The sequence below is a fragment of the Ambystoma mexicanum genome, chromosome 5p (genome assembly GCF_040938575.1).
Source record: "Ambystoma mexicanum isolate Mex_15411 chromosome 5p, UKY_AmexF1_1, whole genome shotgun sequence".
Taxonomy (NCBI): Eukaryota; Metazoa; Chordata; class Amphibia; order Caudata; family Ambystomatidae; genus Ambystoma; species Ambystoma mexicanum.
Window position 1 is genome coordinate 213,108,575 of NC_090930.1, and position 15,292 is coordinate 213,123,866.

At 46.6% G+C, this 15,292-nt stretch overlaps 1 protein-coding gene across 3 annotated transcripts in view; it reads left to right on the forward strand.

Moving 5' to 3' along the window:
* The window catches only part of LOC138480867 (probable global transcription activator SNF2L1), a 1,964,402-nt gene that overhangs the window by 776,976 nt on the left and 1,172,134 nt on the right, over positions 1-15,292 (forward strand). For all 3 annotated transcript variants that reach the window (XM_069612650.1, XM_069612651.1, XM_069612652.1), the window contains one exon: positions 1,414-1,545. In XM_069612650.1, the coding sequence (XP_069468751.1) occupies positions 1,414-1,545 (132 nt within the window). The remainder of the gene's footprint in view (positions 1-1,413; positions 1,546-15,292) is intronic.

Below are 15,292 nucleotides of genomic sequence, written 5' to 3' on the forward strand. Positions count from 1 at the left end.
AAATGCTGTGGTTTTACCTGGTAAAGGTGTACCCCATTATACCATTTAAGGGGAGCGGGAGTTGCGGGGGTGTCCCCCACTCCTCTTAAATGGTATAATGGGTCTAGGGGTTGCAGGAGTGTATCTGCATCCTTTACATGGATGGCGGCGGCAAACCCACAGCCTTTTTGCCACGATAGTTTGTGTAAACGGCCATTTTTGCCGCGATTTTAACACAAGAATTGGAGGAGGAATTGCAGATTGGGAGATTTCAGGTGTTGTCATTCCTTCAGTTAAAGGTGGTCCTGATGGCTGAAAATCGGAGGGGGTGCATTCAGAGTGGGCTCACTCCCATGGAGCGGATCCTCTAAACACAATTAGTTACAAAGGGGCTTATCTCTTTGTTGTATGCGTCTTTGGTGAAGTTGCCATGGGGGATACCAACCAGCTTCGGGTCAAATGGGAGAGGGACCTTGAGCACGAGGTTGATGGTCCGCTATGGTGGCAGATGTGCAGGTGGGCATCCAAAATCTTGGTTACGTGCCAATATAAATTGCATGGGGTAAAATTGCTTCACCGGTGGCAGTGTGATCCAGTTTGTCGAAAATGTTGATGGGGGTGACATTTGCTGCGCTGGCACAGCTGCAGTGAAGCATCCATATATTGGCACATGTAGTGGTCTTTAGCAAAGTGCATGTTTATTGGGCAGAGGTGTTGGGATGGAGAGAGGACAAACGTTATACTGTTAGGCCTTAACATGATAAAGATAAATCAAAAAATGTACCCCAAGGAACACTTCGAAAGATGGTGTATCGTATTGGAGCAAAGGGCACATTGCCTATTACTAATGTTCGTAGCAGGTACTGTGTCAATGGGGGGCCTTCTGTTACCAAGAATAGTGCTGTCGACTTTTTAAGAGAAGGGGCTGCCACAGCAGCTCCACTCTGCAATAAGCAGTAGTCTTGGGCAGAGGGAAGAAATGTGTACATGTCTTCTGTTATATATTGTAATAAATATACACATGTTGAAGTAGCCACTCAGATGTGCCTAGCAAATATTAGGAACCAGCCAGTTCACAAGAAGGCCTCAATGTCTTCCCTTTTCCTAAATGGTGTATGACACTCAATTCCCAAAGCATGTGAATCTGTGACCAATCTAGTGGTGGAGAATAAAAAAGGATTTAACCATGGTATTTGCTACATTTAACCCATGATCATGTATTTTGAATGCTGGATCTAGGTGGCAAGGAATTCGAAATAAAATCAGCGGCAAGTGCTTTGTTAATTTTAGCGAATAGTGTCTGTTGCTGTACAAAAAGTGGATAACTTCACAAAACATGCCAATGATGGTGACTTACATTTACATGCAAGTGATTTATGTTTTTCTTTTGACTGTTAACATTTGACATTGTTAACTTGTTATATATTTTTCTAGCTGTCGGAGATTGTTCGTGAATTCAAGACAACAAATCGATTATTACTGACTGGAACTCCTTTGCAGAATAACCTTCATGAATTGTGGGCTTTACTCAACTTTCTTCTACCTGATGTCTTTAATTCTGCCAATGTAAGTCTGAGTTCAAACTGTACATATTACGGTATTTAAGTATAAGCCTGTAATATTAATGATATTTTATAATTAAGCCTTTTACAACAAAGGACCGGAATACTGGCAGTATGAATTCTCACACTACATTCCTAACAAAAACCTCCAATCAGACTTGGCACTTCTCGTCATTCTAGTGACAAAATAAACCCATATGTTTCTTCCTTCTCAGTCCAAACACCCACCGTCTGGAACTCCCTTCCATTCACCATCTGCTGCATAGAAGACCACTTTGCCTTCAGGAAGGCACTCAAAACCTGTCTCTTCACCTCAGCACCCTTGCACACTTGGTCCGGATCTCACACCCAATTAGAGAGCTAACCGCAGCCAGCCCTGCCACGCTGGGAATTCGGGTGCACAGATGGGTCATTGCACTCCTCCTCACGCATTTACGATGACCACTACATCTCTAAAACTAGTATGCGTCAGTCCTTCTTCAAAGGAGCCTCGTGCACAGCGTCCCACAGACCACAGCTAAGTCCCACAAAGAATTAGCTGCAGCTGTTCACATAGCCACACACCTTTGAGATACACGTGATTTGTCTATACCTTTCCCTAAACATACATCACCCTCAATCCCCAAAAGCTATGACCCATTGAATACAGCGGGGTACAATGCAAAATTCGGCCAAGCTGTTCACATAACTTGTCTCTTTGATAATTTGACCCTACTCCTGTCCTCACACCTTTGCAATATTGGATGCTGTTAGAGCCATAGCCATTCAATACCAACCTTCTATCTGGCTATAAATACACACACGCATTTTGCCACTCTTTTCCTTACCCGGTCTACAGTCCTCTAAAGGGATTCATCCTCACACCGCTTCACGGCCATACCAATAGCAGTAGGCGCTATACAAATACCACCTAACATAGCATATTCCAACAAACTTTATTTTAAACTCTTTCTTCACTCACTCTACTTGATATGCTTCGTGAATTGCATTGAACTGTGACTAAAGGAACGGTCAAGGGTGCTTCAATACACAAACAGACATCCAGTTTAGAAATGTTATTTGAGAAGCCTGAAATGCACATTGTCTGCAAGTAAATACCCATTTTCACTTGGTACGCAGTTTATTTATGGCTACCTAATAAGTGCTTTCAAAGATTTCATGGCAAGAAACTCTGATTCACCTGAATAAACATGGCAGTTTGGCAATCCTTTTCAACCTGTGATTGCTATAGTATTTTAGGTTATCACACTTCAGAGAAAGTGAGTAGATGTATTCCATTTAGACAGGAAATTAAGGGTTCTATGTCATAACGTTAAAAGAACAAACAGTGTTGGTGTGAGAAACCTGAAGGTGTCTCACCTGCTAGTCCCCGGGGATCTGTCATCCAGGTGGCCAGGACCACGGCCATAGCTATTGGATCTAGTTCCCGGGGGTGGACCAGTGTGTGAGGATTACCTGGATGGGGCGTCCTCGGGGAGCGGAAGTGGGACACCGAAAAGTGAGATGCAGTACCCTCGTCCTTATAACACCTTTTCCCCATCCTACCCCGTAGGATACTTAGAAACTCTGCCCCCCCACCCCTCTTTTCCGACACAAATACTTTCTTACACCATGAAAGACAACAGACTAACACCAGGGCTGTTTACCTGACATGTCCCAACACAAGGGTCAGGCAGAGTCAGGCAATTGACAATAACCACACACACCTGACGGCCCTTTCAATTCCCCACAGGGATAAAAGGTGGAGCATGAGAGCACACTTTGAGTAAGGCAGACTGCACAACAAGACAGGTATTCAAGGACGGCAGTTCAAGAAGAGGAGAAAGGCGTCGATAACCGAAAAGACGACAAGGAGGGAAGTGCCCTTGCCCTTTTCGACCCAGACCTGTGAATACTCCATGAAAGGAATTATAAGGCCAACAACAGCTAGCATGTGGTCTAACAGATGCCAACGGTGCATGGAGCTCTCTTACACTGATAATCGAGTCAGGGAAAGACGCTTGTTACCGTGGTCAATCAGTCAATATACTTTAATTCGGTGTGCGCCATCAAGTAAAACAATCACATACATCCATTTACAAAAATATAGAAGAGCTACTCAGTAGATACAGATAGCCAGGTACATAGAGAAAAAAAAGAAGTTAATACAAAATTCATAATAGATAAATCTATAAAACAATAAAATGTATATTTAATGGTAACCAATAGTACCACTGGGGAGAGCATGCTTGCAGCCTCAGGGTACATTTAAACCAATATATTAAGATAATGGGGAATTCTCTAAAGAAGTGGTGTATACAACCCAGAACCTTTGTCTGATGTGGTGCCGGGGAATAAGATGTACTTAAAACTGCTCATTTACCACCCAAATTCAACCATTTATTCCTTAAAAGCCATGTCCTATGGAAATAGAGCGCACACCCAAACACCACAAAGGGGTCTGGGCTAATTTGTAGCAGGGTCAGTGCTGATTTGGCATCCCAAACCCCCAGTTTTCGTAATACTGACCTCAGATACTGTCGAAGGTGCAGGGACTTTTGACACAGTAACATAAAATGTAAGATTGATTCTTTTAAATTCCCACACGTAGGACATTGTACCGTGCTAGAGAAGTGCCATGATTGGGTCACAGCTGCCACCAGTAAATTGCTGAGTCTTAAGCATAGGTATAGCAATCTTTCACAAGCCGGTCGGACATAATCCAAGTATGCTTTATGGCCAAAGGGAGAAAGCTCAAGATAATCTGGGCTCTTTTTTTGGTCCATGGCCAAGTACAGTAGATCGTCTTGAGCTTTTTGACTAAAGCCACTTTAATTCTTCTCTTGGCACCTACCCATTGACTCTCAGGGTTGGACCACAAATCACACTCGCCAAATTCTTTCAAGACGTTTTTCAGATGACAAGGCCATGCTATAGAGCTCCCGCAGTCTAGTGACATAAGATGTTTCAGTGCAGACTGTAAATATTCTGGGCCTTCTTCGGACCACAGTTTTAACCAGAACAGTACAGGTTTAAGTTTGAACTGAATGGCCACAGGGAGTATATCAAGTTCAATAAACACCAAAGTGGAGGGAGCATTATTGGGCAGCAATAACACATTTATAAAGAACTTACATTCACTTGAGATAATTTCTTTCACATTGGCGTGGCCCCAGACATCAACCCCATGAAGGCCTGCAGGTAACACTTGTTTTCCATATAGGTTCAGGGCGGGTGAGATGGCGCCACCTTCATGTTTAAAATGGAATGATTTCACTGACCCACTAAGTTTCTCCAAGGTGATAAGAGGGCGCTTCACCTGTTCTACCCACCCTCCTGTATCTTGGAACATTACACCAAGATAATCGAATCATTTGACTTGGGCCAATCGAGTTCCATCCACCTCTACCACCAAGGGAGTATATTTTGCAAATTGGGGCCTGAAAACCCAAACTTTGTATTTGTCGATATTAAGCTCCAATTGTAACTTCCTACATTTCCGGCTAAATATTTCCAAGGCTGCTTTCAAGCCTTGCGGAGTACTAGACAAAATAACTGCATCATCTGCATAGAATAATGCATGGTATATTGTTGAGGACATTTTCAGACAATCCTGACATCCCATCACTAGAGCATCTATGACCTCCTGAATATAAAAGCTAGATAATATAGGGGCCAGGGTGCACCCTTGCCTTATCCCCTTAGTAACCGGGAATTACTTTGTGGATTCCCCTCCCAGCCCATAACGGACAGATGCACTGTTTTCTGAATACAGTAGACCGATAATTTCTTTCTGATCGGAGAGGACATTCCGACGGGCGAGAATGCTTCACAATTTTTCCTGGGACACTGAATCAAAAGCGGTTTTGATATACAGAAATACCACGTATAATTTAATCTTATTCAATACAACGTATTTCTGGATCAACAAATACAGCACAAAACATTGATCCAGCGTACCCTTTTTCCTCCTAAATCCCGCCGGAAGGTCTGTGATGACATCATTATCATCGGCCCAGTCCTGGAGCCGGGACAACAAAACTGTCCCAAATATTTTGCCTGCACTGTCCAGGAGGGAAATTGGACGGCAGTTTACCGACTGATCCCGCTGTCACAACCTATGGACCAAGAGCACACTCACACATGCAAAACGCACTCATTTGGCGCCTCAATGTGTTGCACTAAACCCCCTGAGAAGAAAACATGGAAAAGGCCTTTGGACCTTGTCCTGGCGCCTATGGCGCCAGGCTCATTACAGCAAGGATGAGGGATATTGAACTCAATGAAACTCATAACGCTCAATATGGATGGTGTAGGAACTATGATGAAGGCATCCATGCAGACTAGTCTTTTGGGTGTGATTAAGACTTCTGGGCGTGGCTGGCTATATAAGCCACGCCCCAACCTGAACACGCGCTTCGCGTTATTCTGCTTTCTAAGCAGCGTAACGCTCACCGTCGTCTGGACCTGCAAAGAAGAGAAAACACCATTAGAACATGACTACATCAGCGCGGCCCGCTCCAGAGAATCGATCCAACGTACCTGTTTCCATCTCACCTGGTGAACTCCTCATCGCAGCGGATTTCTGGATTTCTGGAAGACCATCACATCGCAAGCGCTGCTCGTCTGCAACACCGGCACCTGTGACTGCAAGGGAAGAGAAGACACAGTGAGTGCACAGGACCTAAGCTTGAATATGTTCTCAAAGGACTAAAGAACATACTTACCCTACCTCCACAGTACTGGGGCTCCGCTAAGATCATCGCAAATAATACCCGCACTAGGACTGCTTCAGCGCATCAGCAGCCACGAACGGGAACATCCGACCCCTGCAAAGAAAAGAAAGAACATAAAAGCATGAACAGCAATATCTGGAACATCCGGTCCCTGCAATCTAAAAAGGGACATTAATGCACGAACAGCAATAGCAACAAGGTAGTGCTTGAACACAAAGATGGGAAGGACACCAAACACCATTGGTGTAAAGACATTGGAACAAAATCACATCTTATAAGACCTCAAACAAGAAGAAGAAGACACATAGCAAGAAGGACTTGTGAGGCGCCGCCTCAGCAGGCCTGGGCTAGACTCCAGCCAATCTATCCCACGGACCAGTGAAGCAACTTGGTTTGTGTAGAAGCAACTGCACCCCTGCTGAGAGTAAGCAGGACGGAGAGCGCGCCTACAAAGGTTATAAGGTGAGCAAAGTGAAGTACTTATCAGGAAACTTGGGAACCCAGGGCTTATGATTGGGTGGGAACCCATTTTGGCCTCTTCACCAACTGTGACTGTCTATCACAGGAACAGCCCCAATGGACAGATAGGAAAGAGACCTGAGCAGACAGCTGTTAACAGACACCCACGAAGCAGCCACGGTGTCTGCGACCGACGCCCCCGCTGAGATCAGGTGAGCGTAACACCCGCCCTCCCTTCTTCTACAGTGCGATTATTTCTGCCTTCCTCCAGGTCTCAGGTATCTGACCCCTCTTAATGATAGAGTTAAAAACTCTACAAAGGACAGGTGCCCACATTTTACCCTCATCACTAAATGGGTCCCCCGGAATGAGGTCTGGGCCTGCGGCTTTTCCGCGCTTCTGGGCAGAGAGAGCGCTTTCTATTCCCCCCAGGGTATTATTCAGATGGCCTGACATATGAATGGGCACAGGAGCACATGGCAAAAGCTGTGACACTGCAGAGTTCCGGTGGGCATAAAGAGACGGAAAATGCTGCCACCAGTCGTCTGCTGTAATACAGCAATCAAATTTTGAATCACATTTTAATCCTTTGTCCGTAACCAATTTCCAGAACAATACATCATTTTTAGACTGTGGGGCATCAAACAAGGCATGTTCCTTTTTCTTAATTTGAATATGTTTTTGTACTCTAGCCGTACAAGGCCACTTTATTCACCCCCTCCTTTGCTGCAGCGCAGTCAATAATCTCTCATTATGGCCTTATGACAGTCCTCATCGAGCCATCCCTCTTTGTAAATTGCTTTAGTTCTTATTTTACCCACAGTAGTAGAGATAAAGGGAAGTATTTTCTTGTTTAGGTTCTCATATGATTTTAGAATCAATTCTTCTCCAGCATTGGATCTTTCATAGATTCAGATGCTTGAATATTCCCCATCGTCATACTGGGAATCCTCGGTGATTAAAAAGTATTATTAGATTTTTTTTTTAATATACACACATTGCTACATAGCAATGCATGTACATAGCCCATTATGGCCTATGAGCCATTCTATTGTGTAGTCCCTCCACCTCACTTTGGTCCTTTATGGCCCCAACCAATGAGGTGGCAGGGCTTAAGCTCTGCTCCCGGTAGCCATCTTCAGATTTTTCACCGCAGTCTAATTGACACAGGGAATCCTCAAGCTCTCTGAGCTTTTTCGAATTTACTTCAAATTTCACAGTGGAGTATATTTTGATATACTCTACCACATTCCCCTGGCTAGGGGCTATCACCACTGCTTTTTGGGGTGTTTTTTACCCAGAATTCGTCGAGTGAACTTTCTCTTCAGATGGCTGACCATCAGACTACCAAGAAGCCTTCCCTCTTCAGGGATTGCACGAGGTGCAAGAGAAAGGTGGTTTACATGAAAGATCCCCATGATCATTGTATATACTGTCTTTATCCTCATGACATCCAATTTCAACTAAAACCCTACAAGACAGGCATGGAAGACTTCTCCTTCATTTGGAAGCTAATGAAATTTCTTCTGATAAGGAATCTGCAAAGACAGCCCCTGTTCGCTCCAGCAAGTTGGCTGAGAAGCAAACTTCTAAAAGAAGGGCTTCTTCAGTGGAAAGGAGCTCCTCTCCCACTCCCAAGAGCAAGAGGAAGCTGGAAATTATACCTTTCCTTCCTCCCCTGGACTCTTCAAGCCATAAGATGAAGCATTCTACGGCAAAAACAACCTCCAAAGGTAAGGAGGAGTTTGCAAAAAACAGGGGGGGCAGTCGGCCACGGAGAGGCCATCTACGAGCGGTAGTAAAGGTAGAGGCCTGTCGTCCACCAAGCCTTCGACGACATCCTCATCGACGACCACCACGCAAACCGCATCGTCCACGACTAAGTCTTCGTCAGCGAGTTTATCGTCCACGAAACAATCGTCGACGAAGGAGGCTCATCTTCCTTGCACTCGTCGACGGATAAGGGCAAGCCACCGTCCACGAAATCCTCGTCCACGGATCTGCCGTTGACGAGGCTGTCGTCGATGAAAACTTCAACCACGGCTCCGTCAACGGCACCGCAAGTTCTGTTACCGATGGAGGAAGTAGGGTCCAAAACGCCCCTCGCTGACACCACTGTTACGCCAACCAATGAAGACAGTCTCCGTGAGTCTTCAGAAGCGCCGCCTCAGTTTGTGGACGCTCTTGAACCACAGGGTACGCAATTATCTCCCTTAGGAGAAATGCCGGAGCTGCCTTCGTCATCCTGCAAGGGGAATTTTCAGACACTGAGTTTGTTGAAGAACACTGGGCCTGTTTACGAGGTAGGAGGTAGCCATGGTGCTATTAGCACCATGGCTACCCCCTTACCGCATACTGGGTCCAGGTTCTCGGAATGGGTACTTACCGGGTCATTCCATCCTCGGAGGACCCGGTAAGTCCCCATTCTGAGAACCATTCCCCATTCCCATTCGAGCCCCCATAGGGCTCAATGGGAATGGGGAAGGAGTTAATAGCGGGCCCGTTATTATCTCCCTGGTCCCTTAGCAGCTCCCGCTAAGGGCGCCTGGTAAAACCAGGCGCCCTTAGCGGGAGCTGCTAAGGGACCTCGTAATGCGGCAGTAAGGGGTTAACGGCAACGGCACCCTTACCGTTGCCGTTAACCCCTTACCGCCGACCTCATAATGAGGCCCACTGTTTTACACCTAAGGAACATGGTCCTCCTTGGCAACCTACTACAGAGATGCCTGCGGATCCTTATGATTCTGTGCTAATGTTATCAATGCAAAGGATCATTGAAGAGTTCAACAGACGACAAAATGAAAAAAGCAAGACAACTGTACCGTCTAACCTTCCGCAGAGGGAGTTTTTACCTCGACAAAGCACGCCAAGACATTCTCCTTCCAGGAGTAGGCCACAGAAAAGGGTCCCTTCTCCGGCATCGTCGCACAGGACAAGGTCTACAGCTAGAGATCCAACAGTTGTACCATCCTCTGTCTCGGTCTCAGACTGGCAAGAAGATCCTTTCAGAGAGTTTTCTTTTCTGAACCGGAAGAAGGCGAGATCACGCAAGAATCAGACACTAGTGAATGGGACGATTATTTTGACGAAAAACCCAGAAAGAAAGATTCTCCGGGTGGTTCTTCACCACCGGATGATCTAGTCTCTTTTCATACTATCATCGGCAAAGCCGCAGAATTATTCCAATTACAGGTCACATCAGAGGAGAAGACATTGGTGCTCTATGAGCACAGTGACAAGCGCAGAAGAACTGTTACTACCATTCCTCTCCTCTACACCATTTGGGAGTCCGGTTCCAAGATATTGGCCACACCCTTATCCACTCCGGCTCTAGTTTCCAGGCCAGAGAAAAAGTACAAGGCTCCGGACTCTGCTCCTCTTTGTCTTCGAGGTCATACAAAAACGGGTTATCACAGTAGCAGCTAGGAAAAAGTTGGCCAATCCAGCATCACCTCTAGCAGCCCCACCGGACAAGGACGGGCGCAAACTAGAGGCTATGGGTAGGAAAGTGTCCGCATCAGCATCGCTTATCATCAGGGCGGTCAACGCGCTGGCAATGATGGCGAGATTCGACCGCAAGCTTTGGCTTTGTATGTCCAAGCTGGCCAAACTGCTACCTGTAGAACTCCAGGAGGAAGCCGGGTTGATTATCACTGATGGGGAAGTAGCTTCGGAGCACATGATTGACGCTGCAGTCGATGTGGCGGAGCCAGGTTTCCGGCAGCTGGCACACGGTACAGTGCTGAGAAGACAGGCCTGCATGAAGGCTACCAATTTCAGACCTGATGTCCAAGTGCAGATTTTGGATATGCCCTTTGATGGTCAAGACCTCTTTGGGAAAAAGATTGATGACCACCTCAAAGGAATAAAAAGGGGTACGGACACAGCACGTGCCATCAGCTCCTTGAAAGAGAAAGACAAGGATTGCCGGTCGTTTCATCCCTTTCGAGGTTCATCCTCAAAGTACAGAGGTTTCAACCGCCCTTCCTACGGCCAGAAGTCGCAAGGTAGTTCATACCAGGACTCCAAATACCAGTCTTCCAATAAGTACGCCCAGAGAGGAAGGCGGGGCACTGCTCAAGGGAAGTCGCAGAAGAAGCAAAACTGACAGTCTAGCTTCTCCCCCTCAACGTCACACCCCGGTGGGGGGAAGGGTGAGCCAGTTCTCCCAATGCTGGCAGTCAATAACATCAGACAAATGGGTGTTACAGGTGGTGCGCGAGGGACACACCTTGGAATTTCTAGACCAGCCCCCTTCCTTACTCCCGACTCCGCGCAGGGAACATATGTTAAAGCAAGTTATGCCCGAAATCCAGAAACTGCTGCACAAAGCAGCAATAGAGCCAGTACCTTACTCTCTAAAAGGGAAGGGTTTCTACTCCTGTTTCTTCTTTGTCAGAATATAGAAAATGAAAAATGGCGACCCATCTTGGACCTGAGAGCACTAAACAAATATATCAAGCGCATCAAATTCAAGATGACAACTCTGCAAGGAGTGCTCCCTTGGCTAAACTTGCACGATTTCTTGGCCACTCTAGACTTGGAGGACGCATACTTCCACGTACCGATCCATCCAGCACACAGAAAATTCCTCAGGTTCACGGTGGGCGATCTTCATTTTCAGTTCCGAGTACTCCCGTTCGGTCTGAGATTAGCACCGAGGGTGTTTACAAAATGCCTAGCACCAGTGGCTGCAAAACTCAGGAGGACAGGAACTGAAGTCTTTCCATATCTGGACGACTGGTTGATAAGAGCGAGTTCCGCCTCAAGCCCGCGCTTGGCGGTTTCAAGGACAACAAAATCTCCTAAGAGAGTTAGGTTTCGCCATAAACGAAGCGAAGTCCTGTCCAGTTCCCAGCAAGACAGTTTCTTTCCTGGGAGCCGATCTCGACACCAACATTCCCAGAGTGAGACCGTCGGCAGAAAGAGCATCAGCAATTCTCCACTTGACTTCTTGTTTCTTAAAGAGAGAAACGACATCGGTGCGCTCTTACAAGTCCCTCCTGGGCATGATGTCCTCATGTATATTCCTCATACCAAATTGCAGGCTTCGCATGAGGCACGTTCAGGAGACACTGGACCACCAATGGAAACAAGCTCTCGGTTCGTGGGAGGACATCGTTCAGATTCCTGCGTCCCTGCACAGGGCTCTTCGATGGTGGAACACTCCGCAGAACCTTTTACAGGGAATGCCGTTTCAGGCATCAACGTCGAACCTCTTCTTGAGGACGGATGCGTCTCTTTTGGGTTGTGGCGCTCATCTTGCTGACCTAAAAACCAAGGGCTTCTGGTCACCCCAAGAGTCACATCTCCACATGAACGTGCTGGAACTCAGGGCTATTCGGTGGGCACTGAAAGCTTTCCTTCCGGTAAGAAACGGGGCAGGTACTCACTGTACAGACAGACAACACAACCTCCATGCACTACACAAACAAGCAAGGAGGCACGAGGTCAGAGGTCTTATTTCAAGAAGCTCAACTACTATGGGCATGGGCCCTCCACCACAGAGTCCAAATCAAGGCGGAACATCTTCCGGGAGTGGACAATGTCCTGGCGGTCAAGCTGAGCAGGGACTACATGTCTTCTCACGAATGGGAACTGGACGAGAAGGAAGCCCAACGGATTTTTCGCCTTATAGGGCCATCCACATCTCAATCTTTTTGCCAACAAAGCCAACAAGAAATGCAAAAGGTTTTCCTCCAAGTACCCAGAGAGTCAGTCAGTAGGAGACGCGTTGTCAGTGGATTGGACAGGGAAATTCCTATATGCCTTTCCCCCCTTTCCCCTCATCCCTAGGATACTACGCATACTGAGAGAGCAGAAATGTTCTATGATCCTAATTGCACCGGACTGGGCACGGCAGGTCTGGTACTCAACCCTACGGCAACTGTCCTGATGGCCCCCGATTCGCCTCAAGGCGCATCAGTATCTATTGACTCAGCAGAACCGCAAAGTCCTCCACCACGATCCAGTGAGCCTGTCTCTCAAGGCCTGGTTCCTGTGCAGCGCAAACTGATGAATCTCAATCTGCCTGCGGAATGCTGGGATATAATCAGGGCCTCAAGGGCGCATTCTACACGTATCACTTACACTAGGAAATGGACTCGTTTTTCCAAGTGGTGTGAGACATATGCTATTGATCCTCTCACAGCTTCGGTTGATCAAGTACTTCCCTACTTATTACACTTAGCCAAAGCAGGTCTTTCGCTGTCTTCAATCAAGGGTCACCTGTCAGCCATTACGGCATACACGACGGCCCCAGAGACGCAGTCCTTACTCTCCCTTCCAGCCGTTAAGGTTTTCCTTAAAGGACTTCAGCGAACATACCCGCCTATGCCCACGCCGGTCCCAACCTGGAGCTTGAACACAGTGCTAACAGTCCTCATGGAGTCTCCTTACGAGCCCATCCACAGGTGCGACATAAAGTTCTTGTCATGGAAAACGGCTTTCTTAATAGCCATTACTTCGGCCAGGAGGATCAGTGAGTTACAAGCCTTATCTTCTGAACCTCCCTTCACCTTGCTCCATAAGGACCGTGTCATTTTAAGACCACACCCTAAGTTCCTTCCGAAGGTAGTATCGGAAATGATGCTCACGGAACGCGTTGTCTTACCAACTTTCTTCCAGAATCATTCTTTGGAAGCAGAACGAACATTGCATTGCATTCTCTGGACATAGCAAGAGTTTTAAAGTTTTATTTGCAAAGGACTAGAGAGTTCCGTTCTTCAGATAGGCTGTTCATTGCCTTCTCGGGCCATACAAAGGGCCAGCATATTTCCAAACAAGGTCTGGCGCGCTGGGTCTCCTCTTGCATCACCCGCTGCCATCAGACGAAAGGCGACCCCCTTTCCAAACCACCATCAGCGCACTCCACCAGAGGGAGAGCGGTGTCAACAGCATTCCACGCAGGGGTGGCCCTGAAGGACATATGCAGAGCCGCCACGTGGAGCACTCTGCACACGTTCGCTAAACACTACTGCCTGGCTGAAGACATCAACAAAGAAACTGCAGTCGGACAGGCAGTGGTCCACCATCTCTTTGCATAAGGTAGGACCAGCCTCCTTTTCCCACCTTTCCCGGAGTATGTAACCATTGTGTTGCTGCATGGTAAAGGTTTGATCAGAAATATGTTTTTTCTGTATTTATGCATATATGTATTTGATGGTGGCATGTTTTAACTGCTTGGTATTCTATTCAAGCATCTGAATCTATAAAAGACCCTGGAGAAGTCTTAGTTACTTACCTGTAACTGTATTTCTCCAGCATTGGTATCTTTCATAGATTCCCATGCGCCCACCCGCCTCCCCTGAGAGGCTGCTCCTACGCTAAGCATCCATCATACTGTAGTCTTTATGGTTCAAAATCTGAAGATGGCTGCCGGGGGAGGAGCTTAAGTCATGCCACCTCATTGGTTGGGGCCATAAAGGACCAAAGTAAGGTGGAGGGACTACACAATAGAATGGCTCATAGGCCATAATGGGCTATGTACATGCATTGCTATCTAGCAATGTGTGTATATTACAAAAATTATAATAATTATTTTTGTCACCGAGGATTCCCAGTCTGACGACGGGGAATATTCAAGCATGTGAATCTATGAAAGATACCAATGCTGAAGAAATACAGTTACAGGTAAGTAACTAAGATGTTGTTAGCCTCACTGCCACAGATATCTACAATGTTCCCTATTATTGCATCATTAAGAGAAGGTTTAAACTCTTTTTCAAGTATCTTTGCCCATTTTAGGGACTTGCCATTTCCAGTGGTTGGTTTAGCTGTGTCCCATATTCACCCAGATCTCCCAAAACAGAAGTTGTTGTTCCCCTAAGGTAAAGTGATGTTGGATAGTAGTCACTCTCTGTCCTATTTAGTACCTCAAAATAGAATACCCTTGCCCAATATGCTGCAGAAATTATATAATCTATTAAAGAGTACCCGTTATGCCCTACAAACGTTTTCTTTGCGGGTTGGCACTCTAGGATTCTCCCATTGTATGCCCTTAGATTGAGATTAAATAAAAGGCAGGCAGATTCAATTGCAAGCTGGTGTGTACGTGTTGGGGGTGCTACCACTGCTTCTGGGATATCCCAGGCCAAATCCTGATCCTCCCACAGTCCCGCTAAGATACCCAAGGGTTCTATTTGGAGCATTCGGATCCCCTGCAACCAAAAGCAATTTCTCTGTATGCCCGGACTCATGATCTTGATCTAAGAAGTTCTTGAGAAGGGTTAGGGTCTTCATTCCCTCGGATTGCAGGGCCTATTATAAATGTTCATTAGGAGAATGTCCTCCACCTCTCGAGTGGTGATACTTAAAAATGGAAGGTCGGGGGTGCCCATCTCATTATGCACTACATTCCGTCCCAGGAGAACATCCACCCAGGCTAACAAGCCTCCACTGGGTCTGCCCTTCTGGTTTTTTATAGCTGGGACACAATACGACTGAAACCCTTGGAGCAAGACAGGAGCCATTGCCCAGCTCTCCGGGAGTACTATAACGTTGAAACCTCTCATAAATGGCTCCCATAGTTGGTCTAACAACATTCTGTTTAATCCCGCTATATTCCAGGATAAGAGC